The 27,831-nt window shown below is 36.5% G+C and overlaps 1 protein-coding gene across 5 annotated transcripts in view; it reads left to right on the forward strand.

Moving 5' to 3' along the window:
* Positions 1-27,831, forward strand: part of CDH18 (cadherin 18) — a 605,364-nt gene that overhangs the window by 295,998 nt on the left and 281,535 nt on the right. For all 5 annotated transcript variants that reach the window (XM_059878702.1, XM_015459117.3, XM_015459116.3 and 2 more), the window contains 1 exon segment: positions 7,047-7,341. In XM_059878702.1, the coding sequence (XP_059734685.1) occupies positions 7,047-7,341 (295 nt within the window).

Below are 27,831 nucleotides of genomic sequence, written 5' to 3' on the forward strand. Positions count from 1 at the left end.
CATTGCAGGCAGATTGTTTACCATCTGAGCCACCAGGGAAGCATCCAGAGCATTCCTACTTTATGACTCTTTTCCCAGTTCCTTTCATTTGATGTCTCATTGCTGCCCACCCTCAAAGATAACACATTTCTATTCTGATTATCAGCGTAACATAATCATCTGTATCTAATAGCCTCTTTTCATGATTTAAGATTTCTACCTCTTCTACAATCATTACTCTTTAGCCATTTCATTCAAAATATTCATTCATTCATTCATTGTTTTTTGCCTTATAAAACCTAATATAAAACCCGTGTTCTTCCAGAATCTTAAAGCCTACGTATTAAGCAAAACAAGACAATGTAAGCAGTGTGTCCCGTAATTTCTGTTGGAGTGCATGTTGTAAACAAAAATGAATTTTTAAGAATAGGTTGAATAGAGAAGAGGTAATCCTGAGGGTGGATCACTTTGTGGGTTCACAAATAATACTCATCATAGTCTTGAAAACTACTTATTGATTGACCTACTGCTACTGTGATGGATTTCCATTAGTGTTACATGGAAACTATTATTTCAAGGACAGATGAGAAATTTTAAAAACCCATTGAATAAGTGATCATCTCCATTAGTAAAACACTCAAACTAGATTTATTTTAAAAATATATAGAGTCACAGATATAGAAAGCAAATTTATGTTTACCAGGGAATAAACAGGGGAGGGATAAATTAGGAGAATGGAATTGACATACACTACTATACATAAACCAAAGATGGAGAAGCTCTATACAGTCAGCAAAAACAAGATCGGGAGCTGACTGTGGCTCAGATCATGAGCTCCTTATTGCCAAATTCAGAGTTAAATGAAGAAAGTAGGGAAAACCACTAGACCATTCAGGTATAACCTAAATCAAATCCCTTGTGATTATACAGTTGAAGTCAGAAATAGATTTAAGGGACTAGATCTGATAGACAGAGTGCCTGATGAACTATGGACTGAGGTCCGTGACATTGTACAGGAGACAGGGATCAAGACCATCCCCATGGAAAAGAAATGCAAAAAAGCAAAATGGCTGTCTGGGGAGGCCTTACAAATAGCTGTGAAAAGAAGAGAAGCAAATTGGGAGAATGGTATTGTAACATGTATAATATCATATAAGAAATTTATCACCAGTCCAGGTTCGATACAGGATATTGGGGCTGCTGCACTGGGATGATGCAGAGGGATGGTATGTGGAGGGAGGTGGAGGGGGGTTCAGGATTGGAAACATGTGTACACCCGTGGCAGATTAATGTTTATATATGACAAAACCAATGAAATATTGTAAAGTAATTAGCCTCCAATTAAAATAAATAATTTAAATTTTTTTAAAAAAGTAAAAAAAAAAGAAGAGAAGCAAAAAGCAAAGGAGAAAAGGAAAGATATAAGCATCTGAAGGCAGAGTTCCAAAGAATAGCAAGAAGAGATAAGAAAGACTTCCTCAGTGATCAATGCAAAGAAATAGAGGAAAACAACAGAATGGGAAAGACTAGAGATCTCTTCAAGAACATTAGAGATAACAAGGGAATATTTCATGCAAAGATGGGCACAATAAATGACAGAAATGGTATGGACCTAACAGAAGCAGAAGATATTAAGAAGAGGTAGCAAGAATACACAGAAGAACTGTACAAAAAAGACTTTCACGACCCAGATAATCACGATGGTGTGATCACTCTCCTAAAGCCAGACATCCTGGAATGTGAAGTCAAGTGGGCCTTAGAAAGCATCACTATGAATAAAGCTAGTGGAGGTAATGGAATTCCAGTTGAGCTATTCCAAATCCTGAAAGATGATGCTGTGAAAGTGCTGCACTCAATATGCCAGCAAATTTGGAAAACTCAGCAGTGGCCACAGGACTGGAAAAGGTCAGTTTTCATTCCAATCCCAAAGAAAGGCAATGCCAAAGAATGCTCAAACTACCACACAATTGCACTCATCTCACATGCTAGTAAAGTAATGCTCAAAATTCTCCAAGCCAGGCTTCAGCAATATGTGAACCGTGAACTTCCTGATGTTCAAGCTGGTTTTAGAAAAGGCAGAAGAAATGTGTATAATATCATATATGAAACGAGTCGCCAGTCCAGGTTCGATGCAAGAAACTGGATGCTTGGGGCTGGTGCACTGGGACGACACAGAGGGATGGTACGGGAGGGAGGAGGGAGGAGGGAGGAGGGTTCAGGATGGGGAACATGTGTATTCCTGTGGTGGATTCATGTTGATATATGGCAAAACCAATACAATATTGTAAAGTTAAATAATAAAATTTTAAAAAAAGATAAAGCCAAAAACAATTGTTAAAGATAGAAAACGATGGAAAATACATGCTGACCTCAGCAAAAAAAGAAAAAAAGAAAGAAAAGGCAGAAGAAGCAGAGATCAAATTGCCAACATCTGCTGGATCATCGAAAAAGCAAGAGAGTTCCTGAAAAACATCTATTTCTGCTTTACTGACTATGTCAAAGCCTTTGACTGTGTGGATCACAGTAAACTGTGGAAAATTCTGAAAGAGATGGGAATACCAGACCACCTGATCTGCCTCTTGAGAAATTTGTAGCAACAGTCAGAACTGGACATGAAACAACAGACTGGTTTCAAACAGGAAAAGGAATACCTCAAGGCTGTATATTGTCACCCTGCTTATTTAACTTATATGCAGAGTACATCATGAGAAATGCTGGGCTGGAAGAAGCATAAGCTGGAATCAAGATTGCTGGGAGAAATATCAATAACCTCATATGTGCAGATAACAGCACCCTTATGGCAGAAAGTGAAGAGGAAATAAAAAGCCTCTTGATGAAAGTGAAAGTGGAGAGTGAAAAAGTTGGCTTGAAGCTCAACATTCAGAAAACGAAGATCATGGCATCCGGTCCCATCATTTCATGGCAAATAGATGGGGAAACAGTGAAAACAGTGTCAGACTTTACTTTTTGGGGGCTCCAAAATCACAGCAGATGGTGATTGCAGCCATGAAATTAAAAGACGCTTTCTCCTTGGAAGGAAAGTTATGACCAACCTAGATAGCATACTGAAAAGCAGAGACATCACTTTACCAACAAAGGTCCATCTAGTCAAGGCTATGGTTTTTCCAGTGGTCATGTATGGTTGTGAGAGTTGGACTGTGAATAAAGCTGAGCACCGAAGCATTGATGCTTTTGAACTGTGGTGTTGGAGAAGACTCTTGAGAGTCCCTTGGACTGCAAGGACATCCAACCAGTCCATTCTGATGGAGATCAGCCTTGGGTTTTCTTTGGAAGGAATGATGCTAAAGCTGAAATTCCAGTACTTTGGCCACCTCGTGCAAAGAGTTGACTCATTGGAAAAGACTCTGATGCTGGGAGGGATTGGGGGCAGGCAGAGAAGGGGACAACAGAGGATGAGATGGCTGGATGGCATCACCGACTTGATGGACATGAGTTTGAGTGAACTCCAGGAGTTGGTGATGGACAGGGAGGCCTCATGTGCTGTGATTCATTGGGTCTCAAAGAGTTGGACACGAATGAGTGACTGAACTGAACTAACTATTCATTTCGATGTTTGGCAAAACCAATACAATTTTGTCAAGTTTAGAAATAAAATAAAATTAAAAAAAAATAAAAAAAGACAAAGCACAGGTTAAAAAAAATAAAATGTGTGTGTGTGTGTGTATATATATATATATTAAAAATTATGTAAACTAAAAAAAAAATAGATAACTAGTAAGACTCTACTTTATAAAACAGAAAACTCTACTCAATGATCTGTAATGACTTATATCAAAATAGAATGTAAAAACAAGGGGATATATATACCCTTTCACCAACAGGCTCTTTAGTTCTTCACTTTCTGCCATAAGGGTGGTATCATCTGCATTTCTGAGGTTATTGATATTTCTCCCGGCAATCTTGATTCCAGCTTGTGCTTCCTCTAACCCAGCGTTTCTCATGATGTACTGTGCATGTAAGTTAAATAAACAGGGTGACAATATACAGCCTTGACGTACTCCTTTCCTATTTTGAACCAGTCTGTTGTTTCATGTCCAGGTCTAATTATTGCTTCCTGAGCTGCATACAGGTTTCTCAAGAGGCAGGTCAGGTGGTCTGGTAAATCAACTATACTCAAAAAAATAACAATAATTAAAAAAAAATAAAATACTCAAGCTAAATATTTACAACAATTTATGTAATCCAAATGTATTATTATAATATTTCAGTGTACCTTTGACTGTGTTGTACAACAATATCAATACTGTTAAGTAAGGAAATCAGTCCTGAATATTCATTGGAAGGACTGATGCTGAAGCTGAAACTCCAAAACTTTGGCCACCTGATGCGAAGAACTGACTCCTTGTAAAAGACCCTGATGTTGGGAAAGTATGAAGGTTAGAGGAGAAGGGGACAGCAGAGGGTGAGATGGTTGGATGGCATCACCCAACTTAATGGACACGAGTTTGAGCAAGCTCCGGGAGTTGGTGATGGACAGGGGAGCCTGGAGTGTTGCAGTCTATGGGCTTTCAAAGAATCGGAAACTACTAAGCAACTGAACTGAACTGAAGTTATAATTCACTGGCTCCTGCAGATTATGGGGGTTTCCCAGGTGGTGCTAGTGGTGAAGAACCCACATGCCAATGCAAGAGACTAAGAGATGCAGGTTTGATCCCTGGGTCATGAAGACCCCCTGGAGAAGGGTATGGCAACCCACTCCAGTTTTCTTGCCTGTAGAATCCCATGGACGGAGGAGCCTGGTGGACCACAGTCCATAGTGTCCCAAGGAATAAGACATGGCTAAAGCAACTTAGCACACACTGCACATTTACTATCTAGTTAGACATAACTTCTGAAACACTTATGCTAAGTGCTATGTTAATTCTCAAAACTTGAAAAATGTGGAGTTAGATTCAAGTGTTAAAATCTAAAGCCATAAATTTGCTGGCATTTATCTTTAATTGAATAATTTATCATAATCCATATAAAGCATAGAGCATATAAAATTTTAACAGATGCTTTAGATTGACAACTTTACTACTTTCACATACTTCTGTTGCTGGTCTATGTCCATATGCCTATTCAAAAAATACATATAGTTAACTGCAGTGTGATCCTTTCGTCCAAAACTAAATAATTTCAAATTAACCACTCTAAAAATGTAATAGTATATGATAATATCCTCAAGAGTCAATTATCACCATTGTCATATCTTTCAATAGTTAGTTGTTAGAAGGTTTAACTGTTTCTTTCAGTGTTTTTAATTAGTCATATTTATTATATATAGATTTATAATCCATACAGAATATAGCAATAGCTACTAAAATGACTTCACCTTTTGGTTAATTTAATAACATGCATGTTCCAGAAAAGGTTTTAAAAACGTTTGCTCAGAGAATTTGGTCCTTTACTTTGCTGTGTTTTCATCATGGGTAAATGCAAAATTGGAGAATATGAAACAGACTGCTCAATCGATATTTTGTAGACGTCTGTTGCATAAATGTTAAATCTCTTCTTGTAGGTGCTAAAATGATGTAAAGAGATATAAATAAATGAATAAATTCATTTTCATGCGTGCCTGCAACTGTCTCCATACAACTCATTCTACTGCTTCTTTTAGTAGTTAATTTACTAATGAAGTGTGAATCTTTGAAAGCTGTGTTTTTTATATTCTGCTAATGTAGTTTTACTCCTTTTTAGAAAAACTCCAAAAAAATCAGTTTGGAAATTATTTAATTTGTTGAATCTGAGTGATGCCTATCAAAATTTTATCCCTGATTATGTCTTATGTGTTTTCAAGAAACAAGTACAGTTTTTCCTGATGTACTGTTATTTATGTTTCGGACCCCTTCATTTTCCCGTTGAAATAGTCCTTTCCTTATATTATCTTTTTTCTATATTTTATCTTTAAAAATGTCTTCTAAGAGTTCAGAGACTTTAACATAAACCTTGAAATTTTTTACCTTGGCTAGAAACCAAAATGCTATGTGAACAAGGTTATATATTTTCAGTGTTTCAGAGTGTCAGAAATGTGCAAAGGTGAGTAGTTGTGGTTATGTGACCAAAAAGGTTCCGTGTGAAGGATAACTGTTCAGATCTCTTGGGAGAAACAATTTTTCAAGTATGTGTTTGAGATTTAAGAAAATACTGTGGATGTTCTCAGCTAGAAATATAGCAATGCTATTCATAGAAATATTAACTGAACTTCGATGTTATAATTCATTGTGTGAATTATATGCAGTTTAAAAGCATTTGCTAATATTTAAATGATAAAAAGTTTTTAAATTATCTTAATGTACAATATCTTTCTTATTGAAGACCTCTGCTGAAATATTACTCCTATAATGTCTATTCAAACAAAATTCAATCATTTTAGTTTTACAAGTGAGATTTATTAGTGTATCTCAATTAAAAATCAGGGCCTACTTACTGATTAAATCTATACTGCCATTTAGAGTGTAAAGTTTCATAATTTTTCAAGAAAGAGAATATTCCATCACAAGGTTTTTTTTTTTTTTTAATTTAGCAATCTGGAAGATATTTGTTTTTCCAAATTATAAAATTAACATTCCTGTAATAAATAAGTGTCCATTTTGTGGAAATTTTAATAAATAATTTGAATCTCAAATTTTACTATAATATTTTTAAAATTTTAATATTGAAATATAATGGCAAGCAGTTAATTCTTAGTTTTGTTTTTTTTTAATTCCCTGTGGAAATAAGGAAGACAACTGTGATTTACTGGTAGTTTCTTTTACAATTTTATTCTGTATAGGTAACAAAACATTGATTTAGTATAATGACAGCAAGGGTTATGCTTTTAATAAGTATTGCTCATTAATTTTTCTTCAATAATTAAGTCTCTTAGAACATAATAAAATATCCCTATTTATACCAAGTAGAGAAAAACTGCAGATAAACATGATTTTAGCAACACCTGGGACATTGGAGAGAAGAAAATGGTCATAACCAAACTAAGTATTAAATTATAGATAGGCAATTTTCAGAGAACACCATGTAAGGTTGGAATATAATATTATCTTAAATTTTTCCATCTTTGTCTACAGCTGCACTCCAATTCTGACAAAGGTGATGGGTCTGTCAAGTACATCCTTACTGGAGAAGGTGCTGGGACTATTTTTATCATTGATGATACCACTGGTGACATCCACTCAACAAAAAGCCTAGACAGGGAGCAGAAGACCCACTATGTACTTCACGCGCAGGCTATTGACAGACGAACAAACAAGCCCCTTGAGCCTGAATCTGAGTTTATCATCAAAGTGCAAGACATCAATGACAATGCTCCAAAGTTCACAGATGGACCATACATTGTAACTGTGCCTGAAATGTCGGATATGGGTAAGATAAATCATTTTTATATTTTGGAAGTTAATATATTTTTGAAGATATAAAATAATATTTTGAAGACTAATATTTAAATATTTGGGGGGTGTGAAGAAATTTGAAGAAATTCCAAATATTTTAATAATTGCCTATAGCCTAAAGTTTTCAGGAATATTTCTGCTAGCTGTCCTAGTATTTATTAAAACAAATTTCTGGAGTTGTTAGTGTAAGTAACAACTTGATCTCAAGGAAAAACCATTCATACATGATAAAATACTTGCAATCCTTGCTTAATTGGTGTAATTTTTTTTTTTTTTTTTTACCATACCAACACAATTAGTGATAGTTTGTGTCAACACATACAGTAGAATGTTGGAAATCTATTGCTATGTGTTTTCAACTTTCAAGTTATGATTAAATTATAATAGGACTGATAGTCCAAGCAATAGTTATATTAATCAACAAAATTTGCAGAAACCCTTAAGCATTTGCATCCTTTATTTTAAAATATATGATAACCATGTGAAATATTTTAAATGCCACATTAAAGCTATACAAACTGATATACAGTATGTAAGTGATTTTCCCAAGTTCTTTTATGAATTGCCATGAAGAAATTGACCCCAGTCTCTCCTGAATATAGAGCCTACACTGTATTTGATAAGTCATGATAGAGATTTCCAATCTTCTGGTGATTTCTAAAACCTAGCTATTTTATTTTATTTTTATCTAAGATGAATTTCCTAAATATAATTAAAATAAAGTTCAACTATGATGAAAATATTTTCATTACCTCTGCAAGGCCCTAAGTTTGGATTTAGAAAATATATTTTGAGTACATGTTTTATATACTTAACTTTATATATATGGGTATTGAATTAGGTTATTATAGTCACTAACCAAATCACTCTGTACAAATGGATATATATAAATTTTGAAAATACAGTTTTATTGAGATATAGTTGATAATGCGGCACTTATGAATTGAAGATGAACAACATGGTTTAACTTACATCTGTTTTGAAATGGTTAATGCAATATGTTTTGTTAACATCCTTTGTCTCATATATATAAGGTTTTTAATAGGAGATTGCAATTTCTTTTGTTTTCCCAAATCCAGTCTATTTTAATTCTCCTGAGATAAGCAGATAGCTCCTTAAGTTGTGAGGGAATCAGTTTAGAAAGAGAGACTCAGTTTTCCTTCTTAAACAGAATCTCCAGGGAGAAAGCAATTGCCAAATGGACTCCCCAGAGACCAGAGTAGAATGCAGGGTCTAGTCTGAGACAGCCAGTGGAAAGGCCCCGAAGACACTCAGGCTCCTCGGTCTCTTAAGAAAGTTGAAGAGAATTCCCTGGTGGTACAATCATTAGAACTCCACACTTTAATTACCAAGAGCTTAAGTTCAGTTGCTGGTTGGTGAGTTAAGATCCCACAAGCCGCAAGGAATACCTCGCCCCCACCTCCCCCGCCCCCCCAACACACACACACAAAGCTAAGAGACTCAACACCATTATTTCTGGCAGGTGAAAATTTGTGTAAAAACTCCAGAAGAGACTTTCTTCTGGAACCTTGTCAAGGGACTGACAGCACATTTGCCGATCATCTCCTTACAGAAGCAAAGAGCTCTGTGACTCCATCACTTGTGAGAGTCACTGATAAGGTATTGCCAGGGGCCACATAAGAACCCCAGGGAGCACCCTGGAAACTGACCATCACTCTGGGAGGCAAAGCACCAAAGAAAACAGGCACAGAAGTCATTACCAAAAAATAGTACTCAACACTAGGTTATCAGAGCACTCTTGTTTTAAGGACACTGCAGAGAGATTCCTAAAAGCCATGTTTTCTACAATAAGTAAACAACAGAAAATCAATATGCACATTGAGGCACATAGAGTCAGTGATAAGACCCAAATTGTTTTCCTGGAACTTAAGAACTTCCAAGACTGGAAGAAGGAGCTAAAAATCAGAGAACAAAAATACAAATATATGGAAATTGTGAGAAATAGATGAGACTTAGAGGATATATTAAATACACATAGTGTGGGAATAACATATATTCCCAGAATGCAAGAAACAGCAGATGAAGGAGAGGAACAGTAACATTTTTTTAAAAACATCTAGGTGTAGAATATACAGAATTTACAACTTGAATAAACTTTCTGTATTGCAGGAAGGATTAATTGGAAAAGCATCAAACTTAGTTGGATGCTGGAAAAGTTTTCCTAAAGCCTATGAATGAAGAAAAAATGGTATAGACTTCAGATTTTTAAAAGTTACTTACTAGGAAAAGATATTTTCACATCATATTTGTCACTTGAAATACTGGATTGTGGTTAATAATTTAATACCATTGTCAGCCTTCAGAGAAAAGGCAGAACACCAAATCCTTCACTCAATCAAAAACATGATATATCTGTTAGCATGAAAGAAATATTTAGAAAGGAATCCAGAAAGTATATCATCCTTCTACCTTTTTAAGAATTTCTTTGGCGGCACCACACAGCATAGGAGATCTTAGTTCCCTGACCAGGGATCAAACCCACGTCTTCTGCACTGAAAGTGTGAAGTTTTAACCATTGAATCACCAGGGTAGTCTGTATCATCCTCCAACTTTATCTAGAGAAATGCTTGGGAAAATAGTTGACATAGAAAATAGTTGAAATCAATCAAAACAGAGATCAAAAAGCCAAAGAAAATAATAAGAGGAGAAAAAAGTTATTATAAGTGCAATCTAAACTATGTACCTATGTGTGAACACAGTTAAAGCAAAGTGAGTACATGAGAGCATGTTGAGTGATACTGGGCTTTTAGGAATCATGAAGCCTAAAGAAATCATTGCATCTAAGGCTGAAGGACTTAGGAGCAAGCCAAAACATTTCAGCCCTCATCTAAGACTCAGAGAGAAGGGTAGAAATGGGCAATACTAGTATAGCTGACCCTTGAGCGACACAGGTGTGAACTGTGCGAGTCCCCTTATAGGAACCTTCTATTCGAGGGCCAACTGTAACAAGTCACATATGCATTTTGACTGCAGGAGGGAAGTTGGTGTCTTAAATCCCCAAATTGTTCCAAGATCAACTATATTTTTAAGTTCTTTTACAGAGACAAGCCTTGTTGAAGGAGAAAATTTAATGTCTGAAAGTACTGGAGAAAAAGGACAAAGCAGAGTAGGCTTTCAGTCTGTCTTGTACTGTGGGTCCAGGCGTGATTTCTGGTGAAACAGTATGGCAAGCTATAGGCTGAATATTGGAAATCATATTGTGTGTGTATGTGTGTGTTTTTGAACTCATCATGGAAAAATAAACACATAAAACATCATAATAGCATCTACTGCACACTGTAATATGAACATATAGAAAGTGATATGGATGTTAGCATAGTAAAGAATTTGCTTTACATTGTGGGCTAAGAATAAGGGATATTTGCACTGCCTCTGATTTTAGAAATAAAAAATACACAAATAACCACAAAATAGCTAGTAATATGGTACAAGAGGGACCAGCAAACCATGACAGTGGACACAAATCCAGGCTTCTGGTTTTTTGTTTTTTTTCTATTTTGTTGTGGTAAAAGTCACATAATATAAAACATACTATTATAACCATATTTAATTGTACAGTTCAGAGGCAATAAGTGCAGTCACATCGTTGTGCAGCACTCACCATCATGCATCCCTTGACTTTATTACCTTCCTAAACTGGAACGTGGGGCTTCCCAGGTGGCTCAGTGGTAAAGAATGCACACCTTGCAATGCAAGAGACATGAGAAACGAGGGTTCAATCCCTGAGTGGGGAAGATCCGCTGGAGGGGGAAATGACAGCCGCCTCCAGTATTCTTGCCTTGGAAACCCTATGGACAGAGGAGCCTGGAGGGCTACAGTCTTGGGGATCACAAAGAGTCAGACAAGACGGAGCACAGAGGCAAAAATGGAACTGTGTCCTCATTAGACACTAATTCCCCATTTGCCTGCCTGACTCCTGTACCCAGCCCCTGGCATCTACCAATGTACTTTCTGAGTCTATGAATTTGACAATTCTAGGTACCTCGTAAAAATGAAATCAAATAGTATGTGTGTGTACCTAATGTATATTGGAATGCATTTTTAAGATTAATTTAATATATGTTTTCCAAACAGATTCTACCTTTTTTTTTTCCCCTGTGCTATACAGTAGGTTCTCACTGTCTGTTTTTGTAAACAAAATTTTACTAGAACAAATCTGTACCCATTCATGTAAATCTTGCCTATGATAGTCTAGGTACTGTGGTAGCAGAGCTATAGTTGCAGCTAACATTATGGCTCACAGAGCCTGAAACATTTCCTGTGTTGCTTATTATAGGAAAAGTTTGCTGGTCTCTAATGTAAGAGGTTTTAAGGAATGAGCTTGGAGGCAGGAAGAGTGATTAGAAGATAGTGTTGTTCTCTAATACTCTTGATAGATATGGCCTTTGCTGCAAGGAGAGGGTAGGGTGATTTGAGAGAATAGCATTGAAACATACATATTGTCATGTAGAATAGTCAGTGGGGATTTGCTGTTTGACGCTGGGCACCCAAAGCTGGTACTCTTTAACAAACTAGAAGAGTGGGATGGGGAGGGAAGTAGGAGGGAGGTTCAAGAGGTAGCGGACATATGAATACCTGATGCTGACTAATGTTGATGTATGGCAGAAACCATCACAATATTGTAAAGTAATTATCCTCTAATTAAAAATGAAAATTTAAACAATATGCCATTTGACACAAACAATAGAATCATGCTTCTTCCTTGTAGGTAAATGATGTTAGTTATCTACTATTCAGCCTCTCTTTCCGTATAGTTTGCTCAGGTTGACACTATTCAGAATTAAATGTTCACTTATTACAATTTTTTTTTTTCACCTAAAAATGACCATGTGATGTAATTCTAAATAGTAGGATGTTAAGTGGAGGCCAGTAGGTGGAACTTTCAGGAAAGACACAGGCTTTCTGCCAAAAAGACACACCTGGCACGGATATTTTACCCATTGCCATTTTCCTTGTTGCCTAAAGCAGATGTGGTCTCAAAATACAGCAGCCACTTGAAACCATAAAGATGAAAGCCTGTTGCTAAGTGAGATGGATCAGAAAGATAAAAGGGCCCGGAAGGATGATCCATCTCAGAACTGATGCTCCAGACCTGGTCTATGAATCCCAAGAGCTTCCTTAGGAAAGTAAATCTCGTCTTTTTATGTTACCGAGTTGGATTTCAGATGCACGCAGCTGTATTCAGTCTGAATTGGTACTCAGACAAATTCTTGGTTTTAACATGAAGCCAGGAGCCTGGCAGGCTGCAGTCCATGGTGTCACAGAGTCAGACCCAACTGAGCAACTAAGCACAGCACACAGCACACAGCACAGTAACCAAAGAATTGAATCTAATACTGAATACAAAGGAATGGCAAGAAAGATTGTAGCATCACAGAACAACAGTGATATTGTTAATACAATATAGTTGTATTAAGTTGCTTGATTTGGGGATGATACATAAAATCATTCCTGTTTACCATCTCTACTTGTATAATTGTCATGCTAGATGATTTTGCTGGGGCAGCAGTTTTTCTTTCTGTCTGTGGTGGAGAAGGCAATGGCACCCCACTCCAGTGTTCTTGCCTGGAGAATCCCATGGACAGAGGAGCCTGGAAGGCTGCCGTCCATGGGGTCGCTGAGGGTCAGACATGACTGAGCGACTTCACTTTCACGTTTCACTTTCATGCATTGGAGAAGGAAATGGCACCCCACTCCAGTGTTCTTGCCTGGAGAATCCCAGGGATGGGGGAGCCTGGTAGGCTACTGTCTATGGGGTCGCACAGAGTTAGACACGACTGAAGTGACTTAGCAGTGGTGAAGCTAATAGTTGATTTCAGAATACTAAATCTTGCTTCCGATCAACTACAGAACTGATTGGCTCCATAAAGTTTTGATCAGTGGATCAAAAGAGATTGAGGTTTTGAATGTTGACTTTGGTATTGCAGAAAATCAAAAGTTGATTACTATAAAATATCCAGTTAGGTTTGTAGAAGTATGAGACCACATGAGACCACAGCAGTTGTGATAAGGATCATTGAAAACAACTCCAAGGAATATTTATTGAGCACTTACTATGTATCTGACATTGCATGTCGTTCATAATAATCCCATGCTTGTATCATCTTGAGGTCAGCATTACAAATTATTCTTGTTTTACAGAGGGTAAAACTAATAATATAGAATTGATTAATTTTCCCAAGATCACAGGGTTAGTAAGAAGTGCAAATGGAAGAGATGTCTAAGCTTCAGCTTTTGAGTTCCCATTTTGAATACAGTTAAAAAAAAACACAAAATCTAGATCAAGCTATTTGTGGAATAATTATAACAAGGAAAAGTATATTCCAGGATCCATACAGTTTACTGGGCCAAAGGTAAGGGTCCCCTTAATTCATTGGAATAGATTTGATATTATTATAATGTTCCTCTTGTTCAAGAGGTAGCATTTTGTGATGGTTACAATCCCTGGGTTGAGAACATCACACAGAGAAGAAAATGGCAACCCACTCCAGTATACTTGCCTGGGAAATCCCATGGACAGAGGAGCCTACAGTCCATGGGGTTACAAAGGGTCACATGCAACTTAGCGATTAAACATCAACATACCATACAAAGGGCAATTCACCCAATATTGCCTGGAAATAAAGGAATAGCTATTAATTTATACCAGAATCTAATCCCTAGGGGGTCCGATAAGGAAATGCTTTTTTAATACAAATCCCTCTCACAACCGCAAAATACATGCATCAGCGATAGTGTGGAGAAAGAAATAGGGTGGAGAAAGAAAAAGCTCCAGGTAGCTGAAAAACCTTGATAACCCAGATGGTGTGGACAGTGAGGTGAATGGACTAGTCCAGGGCCACTTTCTGGAGTGGAAAATATCTGTATGAACTGAGCTAAGGAGTGGAGTTCAGATCAGGTATGGTTACAGTGTTGGGTGATGTGAAACAGTGTTTTCCCCAACACTTAAGAACAATATAAATGGTAAATAAATCTGCAATTAAGGTATATAAAACTGAAACATTCAATATGCTTATAAAAATGCAACCACTTATGGAATTTAGAAAGATGATAACAATAACCCTGTGTACGAGACAGCAAAAGTGACTCTGATGTATGGAACAGTCTTATGGACTCTGTGGGAGAGGGAGAGGGTGGGAAGATTTGGGAGAATGGCATTGAAACATGTAAAATATCACGTATGAAACGAGATGCCAGTCCAGGTTCAATGCACAATACTGGATGCTTGGGGCTGGTGCACTGGGACGACCTGGAGGGATGGTGTGGGGAGGGAGGAGGGAGGAGGGTTCAGGAGGGGGACCACATGTGTACCTGTGATGGATTCATTTTGATGTTTGGCAAAACTAATACAATTACGTAAAGTTTAAAAATAAAATAAAATTTAAAAAAAATGCAACCACTTAAAAGTAAAACAAACAAATGTGATGAAGGATTTTTAATGTAAGATATGAATCTAATAGTAAGAAATAAGATATGAATTTAAATGAATAAACAGTTGAAAATAAATATATCAAATAATTATGCTTAATAAGATGAAAGATAATAAACTAAAATACAAACACATAAGGCAGACAAAGTACTAATTTTCCTTACATAAGAAACTGTTTCAGGCTTCCCTGGTATCTCAGAAGGTAAAGAATTCCCCTACAATGTGGGAGAACTGGGTTCGATCCCTGGGTTGGGAAGATCCCCTGGAGGAGGTCATGGCAACCCACTTTAGTATTCTTGCTTGGAGAATCCCCATGGACAGAAGAGTCTGGTGGACTACAGTCCATGGGGTCACACAGAGTCAGACACGAATGAGCAACTGAGTATAACAAAAGGAATGTTTCAATAATAAGAAAAATGCACGACAATCAAATGAGCGTGGGGAAATTACATTAGCAGGAGATTCATAGGAAAATTAATGTTAATTGTATTAAAACATTTCAAATTTCACTAGGAATTTAAAAACCACAAAGGAGAAAGAGAAAGCAATGTTGGCCTATCCAGTATGAAAATTTGATAATTCACAAAATTATTTGTGTGCATTAGCAGAAATTTTGATTTGCATAGTTTTTTGGAGGGTAATTTGGCAATATCCATCAAAATTTTTAAAAGAACATAAGTTTTGCCAAATATCAAAATGAATCCGCCACAGGGATTCATTATACATGTGTTCCCCATCCTAAGTTTAAAAATAAAACAAAATTAAAATAAATAATTAAATAAATAAAATCTGTCACCATATATTAAAAATAAATAAATAAATAAAAGAACATAAGTTTATTATAAAAGACTCTTTTATAGATATACTGACATTGATATCTAAAGTCATATGTTGTAGTATTGTTCACAGAGGTGAAAAGTAGAAAACATACTTAAAGTATAGTGAAGTTCTCAAATTATTCTTCATACAGTGATACCCTAGGCAGGCTTAAAATGAATGAATTTAAACTGTGTATGCTGACATTCAAAGATCCAGAGTATTTTAGTGAGAATATTTTCAGAAATCTGTGTGGAATAGCATCATTTTTTTTTAAATGAATATGTGTTCCTGAATATGAAGGCACGCATAGAAATATATGGAGACCACACACATCAGTGAAAGCAATTCCTTCTAAAAAAGAAGGCTGCAGTTTCATTTGGTATAACAGAAGTACGTCATGATTCTTCTTTATTAAACTGATATATATATATATATATATGTTATTTATGAAATAATAAAAAGTGATATATGATCCTAAAAAATAATAGCATTCACATTTAAAGCTATATCAATTTCCAATACTAATAATAGCTTACAAGAGTGGGATAGTTGACAACAAAATTTTCACAATAGAAGGTGCCTAATAAGATCATTGGTTTTACCATATGCACATTAATTGAGTTTTGGATCATCCAGTCCTTAAAAAATACTTTATTCTTTAAGTTGTCTAATTATTCTGGAAAGGAGAAAGAGGGAAGGAACTTAGTATGCTTAGAACTGTGATATGGGCTAGTAATAAAACAGTAAAAAAAAAAAAAAAAAAGACAAGTGCCTACATTTGAGCAGGTTGCAGATGTGTAAACAAATTTTCAATATGGCATTTGATAAGCAAAAAGTAGAGGAACAGTACAGTTGGACTGAGAGCCCTGCTTCAGACAGAGAAGATATACTCTGAATCTTATATAAAACATGGACTTTTTGGGGTTTTTTTTGGCTTAGATGAGGAGAAAAAATAAATGCATTTTGCATAAAGGACACATCATGAAAAACATTCCTCTCTCTTCCCTGCAGAATTATATAGCTTAGAGTTTGTGTGTGTGTGTGTATCTGTGTGGTTAAGGAGAAATAAGCAGAATCATCATAAAACGGATGAGTTCCCTGTAGAGCTTTGCAAAATGTGCTCTGAGAAAACAGAGGAAGCAAGAGAAAGCAGCTCCAGGGACTTCTCATGCGTGCACCTTTTTATCAGATTGTTGTGGGGACTTCTCATGCGTGCACGTTTTTATCAGATTGTTGTTTCTTGTAGATCAACAGTGCTAAGAAATATTGTGGAGCCCTCCCAGTAATTGCTGTGTGTTGTATTGCCTGTGAGAAAAGCATGATTTGGTTATATATGTCTTGTCAGTGAGTAATAATCAGCAGACAAAGTCTTGACATTCTAGATGTTTTAATAAAGATGCAAAATAAACTGAAGTGCTTTTTGATGCATGTTCTAATATAAGGTTTTTCTTTATCTCTTGCATTTACATACACCACGTAATTTCAACTATTATCTAGGGAATCATATCCTTCCAAAACAGAGTTTTTCAGCATTGCCAATACTAACATTTTGGACTGGATAATTCTTTGTTGTGGGGGACTGTCCTGTGCATTGTAGGATGTTTAGCAGCATCCCTGGTCTCTCTACTGGTTAGATTCCAATAGCATCTCTCCTCTTGCTGCCATATTGTGATGTCTTCAGATATTGCTTGAAGATCTCTGGAGGCCAAAATTGCTCACAGCTGAGAATCACTCTCCCAAGAAACATGCAAGAGAAAATAATAAAACAATTTAAAAGTAGAAACATGAATGGGAGAAATACTTATTAAAAATAATACTTGTCAAAGAAAATCCCATAGTGTTAAAATGCTCATGCTATATGCTGCTGCTGCTGCTGCTAAGTCACTTCAGTCATGTCTGACTCTGTGCGGCCCCATAGACGGCAGCCCACCAGGCTCCCCTGTCCCTGTGATTCTCCAAGCAAGAACACTGGAGCGGGTTGCCATGTCCTTCTCTCTCATGCTATATACTTGTGACCGAAACCAATTCTTTCTGCCGGGTAAGCAGTTTTCATGTTTAGATGTTAACTGTCATATTTGAATAGATACCTTTATGAAAATAGCAAGGAAAACCACTGCGTAAAGTTAAAGTATTTGTGCTTATAGAAAGAGTAACAGTGTGGTTGCATGAGAGTCATTGTGGCTGTCATTAAAAAAAAAAAAAAAGCCTGTTTTTATAGCGTTGATTTAAAAAAGACCCTTTGGATTATAATCGGTGTCTAGTAAGCTATTGGCTATCATTTTGCTTTCTCTTAAACTTAGCTAAAAATGTGGTTGCCTTCAACAAAATGAACTTATGTGGACAAAATGACATTATAATACCATAGAGGGAAAATGTAACCTGAGAGGACTATGATGAGGCTTGTATACATTTTATCAGTATACATTTAACATATTTTTTGTTCTTTTTTTCTGTGGTATGTGGTTTATTATCATTCCAGTCTTGATGATTTTACCATCTCCAATCCATTATTCTATAGAAGCACTTTTTAATTTGATTTTCTATAAGTTTATTAAAAGTCTAGTTGCTCAGAACTGAGTCCTAAAAATATGAAATGATGAAAAGTTAATATTACTGATTGTCATTGCAAATAAAGAGGGAAAAAAACCTGAGATGAAACTTCTTGTTTTTGGAGTCAATGTTCAGGTTCATGTGTTACTTTGGGAAATCAAGAGAGAATGGATAAATCTTATTTGTAAATGGCATTGCCACTCTCAGATGGAATGGCATCTGTTTTAAGATATTTAGTGATGTTACAATAGCATATATTATTATCACAAAATTAGTAAGGGTCTTTTTTTAAATTGTGTGTATTGGTAAATCTCTTTAAAAAAAAACACATACATTTGTCTCTTTTTTATGTAAGTATACCCACATTTTTGCAGTTCTGGTCTTAATTTTACCTGGAATCAGAAGATTTTAGTACAAAGTTTAAAGCATTAATTTTGTTGCATTGTAATCACCTTAAATTTAAAATATGCTTTATATATAGAAATTATTTCAAAGAAAACCATACGAAATCACAATCTTGGAAATAAATTTTACATCTTTGTTTTTCACAGAAATTTATCTATAAGGAAATAAATAAATTTCTACCTATTCTCTTCTGTATGCTAATAAAATATACAATAATAAACCTTACTTGAAAGCATTTTAAAATTGTAACACATTTTAGGAATAATTGTTTTCAGTTCATTGGAGGGAGAACAAAATATTTTATAAAATTATGAATATGATATTTATGAACTCTAATTCAGTGGAGTACTAAAACTTAATTTGGCATGTAAGGAGAGGATATGAAATTTTACCACATGACCCTTATATTCTATAAGGTCCCTTGTCTTCGTAGATGTAGTAAAACATCTCTAATCCTTTTCATGTTTTTTTGTCCCCTTCCAATCTCTAAACCCCAGACCTATTTCCATTTGCAGCTGCGTTCTTTGTTGCAAAGCAACAAGAAGAGACACCAGCTGTGCTTATTTTATTGTGCTGCTTGTTGGGGAACTGATTTAGTTCTGCCCAAATATCTTGGGAGCTTCACCTGGATATCTTCCAGGATTCTATAGCCATTTTAAAATTATTACCCTGGGGCATAACTTCAGGATCAGATAATTTCAGTAAAGTGAAGCTGACATTACAATTCCACATGGTAGGTCAGAGTGAATATGAACAATTACACAGGACAAGTGATGAATCATATATTGGAGAAAAATTTCCTTCTTAACTTCCTTCTCATAACTTTTCTTCTCTATCAGTTAGCTTTTCTTTTGTAACAAACCACATCAGAATTTATGGCTCAGAATATCATTCATTTTACATTATAAAGAGAAATTAAGAAAATACTTCCATTTAAAATAACATCAAAAAGAATAAAATATTTAGGAGTAAATATACTAGAGGAAGTCAAAGATCTGTACAATGAAAATTATAAGATATTGAAGAAAGAAATTGAAGGAGACCAAATAAATAGAAAAGTATTCCATTTTCACAGATTGTAAGAATTTTATTAAAATGTCCATACTTCCTAAAGTAATCTACAGATTTAACAAAATCCCTATGAAAACCTCAATATTGTTTTCCATAGAAATAGAAAAAAGCAATCCTAAAATTTGTATTGATCCTCAAGAGGCTCCAAATAGCCAAAGCAGTCATGAAAAAGAATAAATGTAGAGGCATCACACTCCTGACTTCAAACCATATTATAAGGCTGTAGTGATAAAAACAGTACAGCATTGGCATAAAAACAGACACAGATCAATGGACCAGAATAAAGAGCTCAGAAGTACCCATTCATATATGGTTGATGAATTGTTGACAAAAGGACAAAGAATATATAGTTAGGTAAAGTATAAGCAGAGACATTACTTTGCCAACAAAGGTCCGTCTAGTCAAGGCTATGGTTTTTCCAGTGGTCATGTATGGATGTAAGAGCTGGACTGTGAAGAAGGCTGAGTGCCAAAGAATTGATGCTTTTGAACTGTGGTGTTGGAGAAGACTCTTCAGAGTCCCTTGGACTGCAAGGAGATCCAAGCAGTCCATTCTGAAGGAGATCAGCCCTGGGATTTCTTTGGAAGGAATGATGCTAAAGCTGAAACTCCAGTACTTTGGCCACCTCATGCGAAGAGTTGACTCATTGGAAAAGACTCTGATGCTGGGAGGGGTTGGGGGCAGGAGGAGAAGGGGACGACAGAGGATGAGATGTCTGGATGGCATCACTGACTTGATGGACGTGAGTCTGAGTGATCTCCGGGAGCTGGTGATGGACAGGGAGGCCTGGCGTGATGCGATTCATGGGGTCGCAAAGAGTCGGACACGACAGAGAGACTGAACTGAACTGATGTTAGTCACTCAGTCCTTTCCAACTCTTTGTCACCCCAAGCACTGTAACCCACCAGGCTCCTCTGTCCATGGGATTCTCCGGGCAAGAATACTGGAGTAGTTTGCCATTCCCTTCTGGTGTCAGACAAAATGGATAGCTATATGCAAGACTGAATCCCTGTCTTACATCAAACACAAAAATCAACTTGAAATTAATTAAAGACAAGTTGAATGTGAGACACAACTAAAAACTCCTAGAAGAACACATAGTGGGTAAACTTGACATTAATCTTAGTAATGGGCTTTTTCAATTCAATACTAAAAGCACAAATAAACAAGTGAGGCTTTAAAAGAGTTTCTGCAGAGCAAAGGAAACCATCAACACGAGGAAAAGGCAACCTGTGTAGTGGGGGAAATACTTCATATTTATTCTTAGGGTAGCATTTCAGGAGATTGAGGGCAGAAGCTTCAGATGTTTTTGAAGACAAGGCTCAGAACTTCCACTACTCTACTTTTGCTGTATTCTATTACTGTAAATCACTTGAAACAATGTTCTGTGAATATTTATTGAATAATTATGAGTCAGTCTTTTCTACCTACACTTATGTCTGGAGAAAAGAGTCTGTAAAAATAAACCTCCTTAATGTTTAAAACATCATTGTTCTGATATCTGGTTTAAAAAAAAAGTTTTATTACTTTATGGAGCAATTATTCATTTATTTGCATATAAATAATTGCACTTGTGTTTCAGGAAAGACCCCAAAACCAATTTATTTTCTCACTTTTATCCAGTGGTTGATATGATCTACCAGATTGCATTTTATGCTGTTTCAGATTCCTTTGTTTCTCCATTTACTTTTTATGAACATAGACTAGACTTGGAATTCCCCAATAAAACTGTTCAGTTCATTATAGAAAGTACTTCACTGGAATAGATAAATTATTTGACCATAAGCTGGACACAGTTTATAAAAACTAAAGCTGCATATTATGTTTTTAAAAATATATCCCCAAATGATTTTCAGATGTATTCACCTCAGTATAGGAAATGCAAATACAAGGTAAACCAATCAGTTTTGGCAATTCTAGATTCCACTTGCCTTCAAGTAATTGTAAAAAATGTCAAGGGTGAAATTTTCATAATGGATAAAGGAACATTCTGGTGTATAAATTAGCCTTGGAACTAAATGCTGTCTTCATGGAGATAAGGTTTTTTAAAAAATGCAGCTTAAATTCTTACTACAACTGAACTTAGAGCATCCTGGGCTTATTGTTTTATTACTTACTACCTTATATTATGGGCTTCCCAGGTGGCTCTATGATAAAACATCTATTGCCAGTGTAGGAGACACAGGGGATGTGGGTTCAATTCTTGGAATGGAAAGATCCCCCACAGAAGGAAATGGCAACTCAGTCCAGTATTCTTGCCTGGAAAATTCTGTGGACAGAGGAACCTGGCAGAGTATAGACTATGTGTTCTCAAAGAGTCAGACATGACTTAGCAACTGAGCACATGTGTATGTGCTTTATATTACACATTAATGTGAACTTATATTTTACTGATTTGTAGACACCTCATTTTTTTATTATTTTATTTCTGTGTCATGTGCACCTAAAGAACTATCACAACATGGTAGTTAATAGACATTTAAAATCTATATGGAATAAAGACAAATTATAATGTTTTATAGAGGTGAAGAGCTATTATTCCATGTGATTTTTTTTCTGTATTTTTATCACATAAACATATTTATGAATTTCCTTGTTAAAATTATTCTTAACATTTGGAAACATTTACTAACATATTATATAAATGTATCATGATTATGGCCACTTTATTGTTTTTCTTCCTCTCCTTTCTTCATTCTTTCCTTTCTGGAGAAATTCACCAAAACAAAAAACTCATGTTAGACACTGGACACTATTCAACTACCACGTGTAGTATTAATTAGTCTATTCTATTGCTCCTATATTTTAATAAAAGTTCATAAATGGACATTACTATGGAATATTATAAAGTAAAAATATTTTAAGTGTGAAATTATAGTATTAGGACATATAACACTGAAATTTCATTCTAAAAACTCATGTGCAGGACATTTAACCTAACCTTTAATTGAATTTGATTTATAATTATATTCGGAAACTCAACTTTCTTTTTTGAGTCACTTTGGGGTGGTTTTGCCATTTTCTAGGTGTTGGGTATAGAGTGAAAGAATAGTAATCAGCTGTAGAGTAAAGGCACAGGGATTAGGAATTAGGTGAATGTTCATTGTTCAGGTATTCACAGAAGGTTCAGCATGAAGCATGGAGAAAATGCCAGCAAAGAGATCCAGAATAAACACCCGGTGCCCAGAAAGCAGGTATACAGTGATTATACAGCGATCAAAGCTAGAGAAGCCATAGTGACCACATAGATTTCTGCTGTTTACTGGGTGTCTTTGTTCCCGCTGGTTTTCAGGCCTCAGTCCATGATGGTCATAGTTGCCTGTTCTTGGTCTTAATCGCAAGTCCTTTGCAAAGATGGGCTCAGTAAAGGACAGAAATGGTATGGACCTAACAGAAGCAGAAGATATTAAGAAGAGATGGCAAGAATACACAGAAGAACTGTACAAAAAACATCTTCATGACACAGATAATCACGATGGTGTGATCACTGACCTAGAGCCAGACATCCTGGAATGTGAAGTCAAGTGGGCCTTAGAAAGCATCACTACGACCAAAGCCAGTGGAGGTGATAGAATTCCAGTTGAGCTATTCCAAATCCTGAAAGATGATGCTGTGAAAGTGCTGCACTCAATATGCCAGCAAATTTGGAAAACTCAGCAGTGGCCACAGGACTGGAAAAGGTCAGTTTTTATGCCAATCCCAAAGAAAGGCAATGCCAAAGAATGCTCAAACTACCGCACAATTGCACTCATCTCACATGCTAGTAAAGTAATGCTCAAAATTCTCCAAGCCAGGCTTCAGCAATATGTGAACCGTGAACTTCCTGAATGTTCAAGCTGGTTTTAGAAAAGGCAGAGGAACCAGAGATCAAATTGCGAACATCTGCTGGATCATGGAAAAAGCAAGAGAGTTCCAGAAAAGCATCTATTTCTGCTTTATTGACTATGCCAAAGCCTTTGACTGTGTGGATCACAATAAACTGTGGAAAATTCTTCAAGAGATGGGAATACCAGACCACCTGATCTGCCTCTTGAGAAATTTGTATGCAGGTCAGGAAGCAACAGTTAGAACTGGACATGGAACAACAGACTGGTTCCAAATAGGAAAAGGAGTTCGTCAAGGCTGTATATTGTCACCCTGTTTATTTAACTTATATACAGAGTACCTCATGAGAAACGCTGGACTGGAAGAAACACAAGCTGGAATGTAGATTGCCGGGAGAAATATCAATAACCTCAGATATGCAGATGACACCACCCTTATGACAGAAAGTGAAGAGAAACTCAAAAACCTCTTGATGAAAGTGAAAGAGGAGAGTGAAAAAGTTGGCTTAAAGCTCAACATTCAGAAAACAAAGATCATGGCATCCGGTCCCATCACTTCATGGGAAATAGATGGGGAAACAGTGGAAACAGTGTCAGACTTTATTTTTTTGGGCTCCAAAATCACTGCAGATGGTGACTGCAGCCATGAAATTAAAAGATGCTTACTCCTTGGAAGGAAAGTGATGAGCAACCTAGATAGCATATTCAAAAGCAGAGACATTACTTTGCCAACAAAGGTTCATCTGGTCAAGGCTATGGTTTTTCCAGTGGTCATGTACGGATGTGAGAGTTGGACTGTGAAGAAGGCTGAGCACCAAATAATTGATGCTTTTGAACTGTGGTGTTGGAGAAGACTCTTGAGAGTCCCTTGGACTACAAGGAGATCCAACCAGTCCATTCTGAAGGAGATCAGCCCTGGGTGTTCTTTGGAAGGAATGATGCTAAAGCTGAAACTCCAGTACTTTGGCTACCTCACTCAAAGAGCTGATTCATTGGAAAAGACTCTGATGCTGGGAGGGGTTGGGTACAGGAGGAGAAGTGGACGACAGAGGCTGAGATGGCTGGATGGCATCACTGACTCGATGGACTTGAGTCTGAGTGAACTCCGGGAGTTGGTGATGGACAAGGAGGCCTGGCGTGCTGCAATTCATGGGGTCACAAAGAGTCGGACATGACTGAGCAACTGAACCGAACTGATGTTCTCTTTACATGTACTTTGTTCAGGTTTTTTAAAGATGAAGTAGTGTTGAATTTGTTAAATGCCTTTTCTGCACCTGCTTATTTGATTTTTATTCTCCAAAGTGTTAATGTGGTTTATCTCATTAACTGGTTTGCAAATATTGAACTATCTTTGTGTTCCTGGAATAAATCCCACTTGATCACAAAATATGACTTTTTTAATGTATTGTTGAATTTGATTTGCTTATTCTCTTGAGGATTTTTGCATCTATGTTCATCAGTGATATTCATATTGGTCTATATTTGTGTGAATGTTTGTGTTATAGTTTTCCTCTCTGGTTTTGGTGTCAGAGTGATGTTGACCTAGTACAATGAGTTCAGAAATATTCCTTCATCTTCAATTTTTTGGAATAGTTTGAGAATGATAGACATTAATTTTTATTTACATGTTTGATAGAATTTACCTTTCAAACTATCTAGTCCTGGACTTTTATTATTATTATTAATTCAATTTTGTTACTCATGTTTGACTTGTTCATATTTTGTATTTTTCTTGATTCAGTCTTGCAAGATTGGATATTTGTAGGAATTTATCTTCAAGGTGTTCAATTTGTTGGTTTATAACATAATATTCTCTTATGATGCTTTCTATCCCTGTGGTATTGGTTGTAATGTCTCCTTTTCCATTTCTGGCTTTATTTATCTGGGTGTTTTCTTTTGAGTCTTTTCCTTGATGAGTCTGGCTAAATGTTTATCAATTTTATTTATCTTTTCAAAGAATCTGGTCTTAGTTTTATTGATATTTTCTATTGTTTTTCTAGTCTATATTTCATTTATTTCTTCTCTCATCTGAATATTTTCTTCCTTGTACTAACTTTGGGCTTTATTTTTCTTCTTTTTATAGTTCCTATAGTGTAAGGTTATGTTGTTTATTTGAGAATTTTCTTGTTTCCTGACATAGATCTTTATTGATACAAACTTCCCTCTTTGACCTGCTTTTGCTGGGCCTGCTAGACTTTAGAACATTATTTTTCCAATTTGCCTGGCTGTTTGTGAGACCCAGTCATGACTTCTGTAGGCATGCTGTTGGGCAGTACTGACCCCAAGCTTGGCTGACTGAGAGGCGCATTGCCACTCTCATCACCACTGCCACGAGGGTGGTGATGCATGGGACTGGCCCCACCATGACTGGCTGCGAGGCCTCACAGCGATTGCTGATGTCCTAGGCTAGGCCCCACAGTGTGAGCTGTGTTGGAAAGTATTTGGCAGAGCTGGAGACACACACTTGATAGGGTAGAGTGAGAAGTACTTTGGAGGGGTGATGGTGCAGGGTCCATGATATTAACTAGTTTAGTGGAGAGTGACAGAAAGGGTGCCCACCAATGCTGGGCCAGCTAGATGAAAGGAGAGTTAAAAAAAAAAAATGATGCCCTCCAGTATTTGTGTCCCTAGAGAAAGTTCCACCTCCTCCATACCTTCTCAGTACCTGTCCTAAAATTAGTCAATGAATCTCCTCCTTACATGACCCAGGAACATTTTAAGCTGCTGCCTCTGCACTAGGACTTGGGGTGAGTTTGTATGTAGGCTTTTCAGTAGTGATGTCTCAGTTTCCTCTGGCTCTCCTAGACGTAAGCCCCACTGGTTTTCAAACCCAGACATTATGAAAGCCTATCTTCTCCATGAACATCTCCCAGACTGGGGAGCATACTGTGGGGCTCATGCCTCAGGAAAGTTTATGAAGTCATGATATTCCTTTCACTTGTGGACTGCCGCACTGGGGTATAGATTTGACTAGATTGCATCTCTATTCCTCCTATGGTCTCCATATGGACTTTTCTTAAGTCCTTAATTGTAGAAAATCTGTTCTGCTAGTCTTCAGTGAAAGTGGAAGTCACTCAGTCCTGTCCAACTCTTTGCAACCCCATGGACTATACAGTCCATGGAATTCTCCAGGCCAGAATATTGGAATGGGTAGCCTTTCCCTTCTCCAGGGGATCTTCCCAACCCAGGGATTGAACTGCTCTCCCCTGCTTGGAAGGCAGATTCTTTACCACTGAGCCACCTGGGAAGACAGTTGTTCTATATGAAACTGTAATTTTAGTTTGTCTGTCAGAGAAGGTGAGCTCAGAATTTTTATCCTCTGCTATCTTGATCTGGACTCTGGTAGAAATCTGCTATTAAATTTTAGCAAACTGATCCTAATCTGACTTTGCTATTGAGCTTCTTCATGGAAGAAAATTAGTACTGAATTTTTGGTAGTGCACTGAACAATAGTTGGCAAAGGAACCATTTAAGCTATGATTCCATTTACCTGAGGCCATCACAATGGAATGTTTCCCCATTCTCACTGATGTGTTCATTAGTGTATGTCTGACTAAATGGTCTCATTAAATCTTTCACTGCTGTTTCACATAGCACCATGGAACACTGCAAAATTTATGCTCCTTCTATAGAAGTTTATCACAGCATGAAATGCATACATGACAAGGGAAAGGCAAACACAAATATAAGAATATATACTTTTTGTTTTACCCAATTGTTTGTGGTCAGTTGTTATCAGAAACAAAAAGAAACTCAACTAGAAGAATCTAAATGCACATCAGTAAATGATATGGAATATAATATGACTATGAAAATTGTATTTACCTAGCTGGCATGGAAATGTCCATGACATGTTCTGTTATTACAGAAAAAGTTGTATAGAGTTCTGTTTAATATGTACACAAATACAAGATAGACCTTTGAATGAGTGGAGACAGTTATGAAAAGACATGTAAGACATTTCTAACATTGCTTTTCTTAAGGGGAGTGGTTAAAGGAGTTGTATTTTTCTTACTAAGATCATATTTGACTTCTTGAAGACATTCTGTAAGATAAATGCAATTAATAAAAGAGATTGAGCAGGAATTTTCTGTATTGTCCTTTGAGTAAAGAGGTGTAACAGCACCTGTTTGGGAACTGCTTTGCTGCTTTGTACATAAATTGACACTCTGGCTCATAGTCTGTGTGAATAAAGCAGCTAGTGAGATAGCAATTGACAGAGTCAAAGAAAAGTTGTTGATTCCAAGCAGCGTTTCATAAGTCTCTGCCACCAGGTCTAATTTTCAGTCTTCCTATATATACATGTTTCTTATGCAAGAGACAAAAGAGATGCAGTTTCAGTCCC

The sequence above is a fragment of the Bos taurus genome, chromosome 20, assembly GCF_002263795.3.
Source record: "Bos taurus isolate L1 Dominette 01449 registration number 42190680 breed Hereford chromosome 20, ARS-UCD2.0, whole genome shotgun sequence".
Classification (NCBI taxonomy): Eukaryota; Metazoa; Chordata; class Mammalia; order Artiodactyla; family Bovidae; genus Bos; species Bos taurus.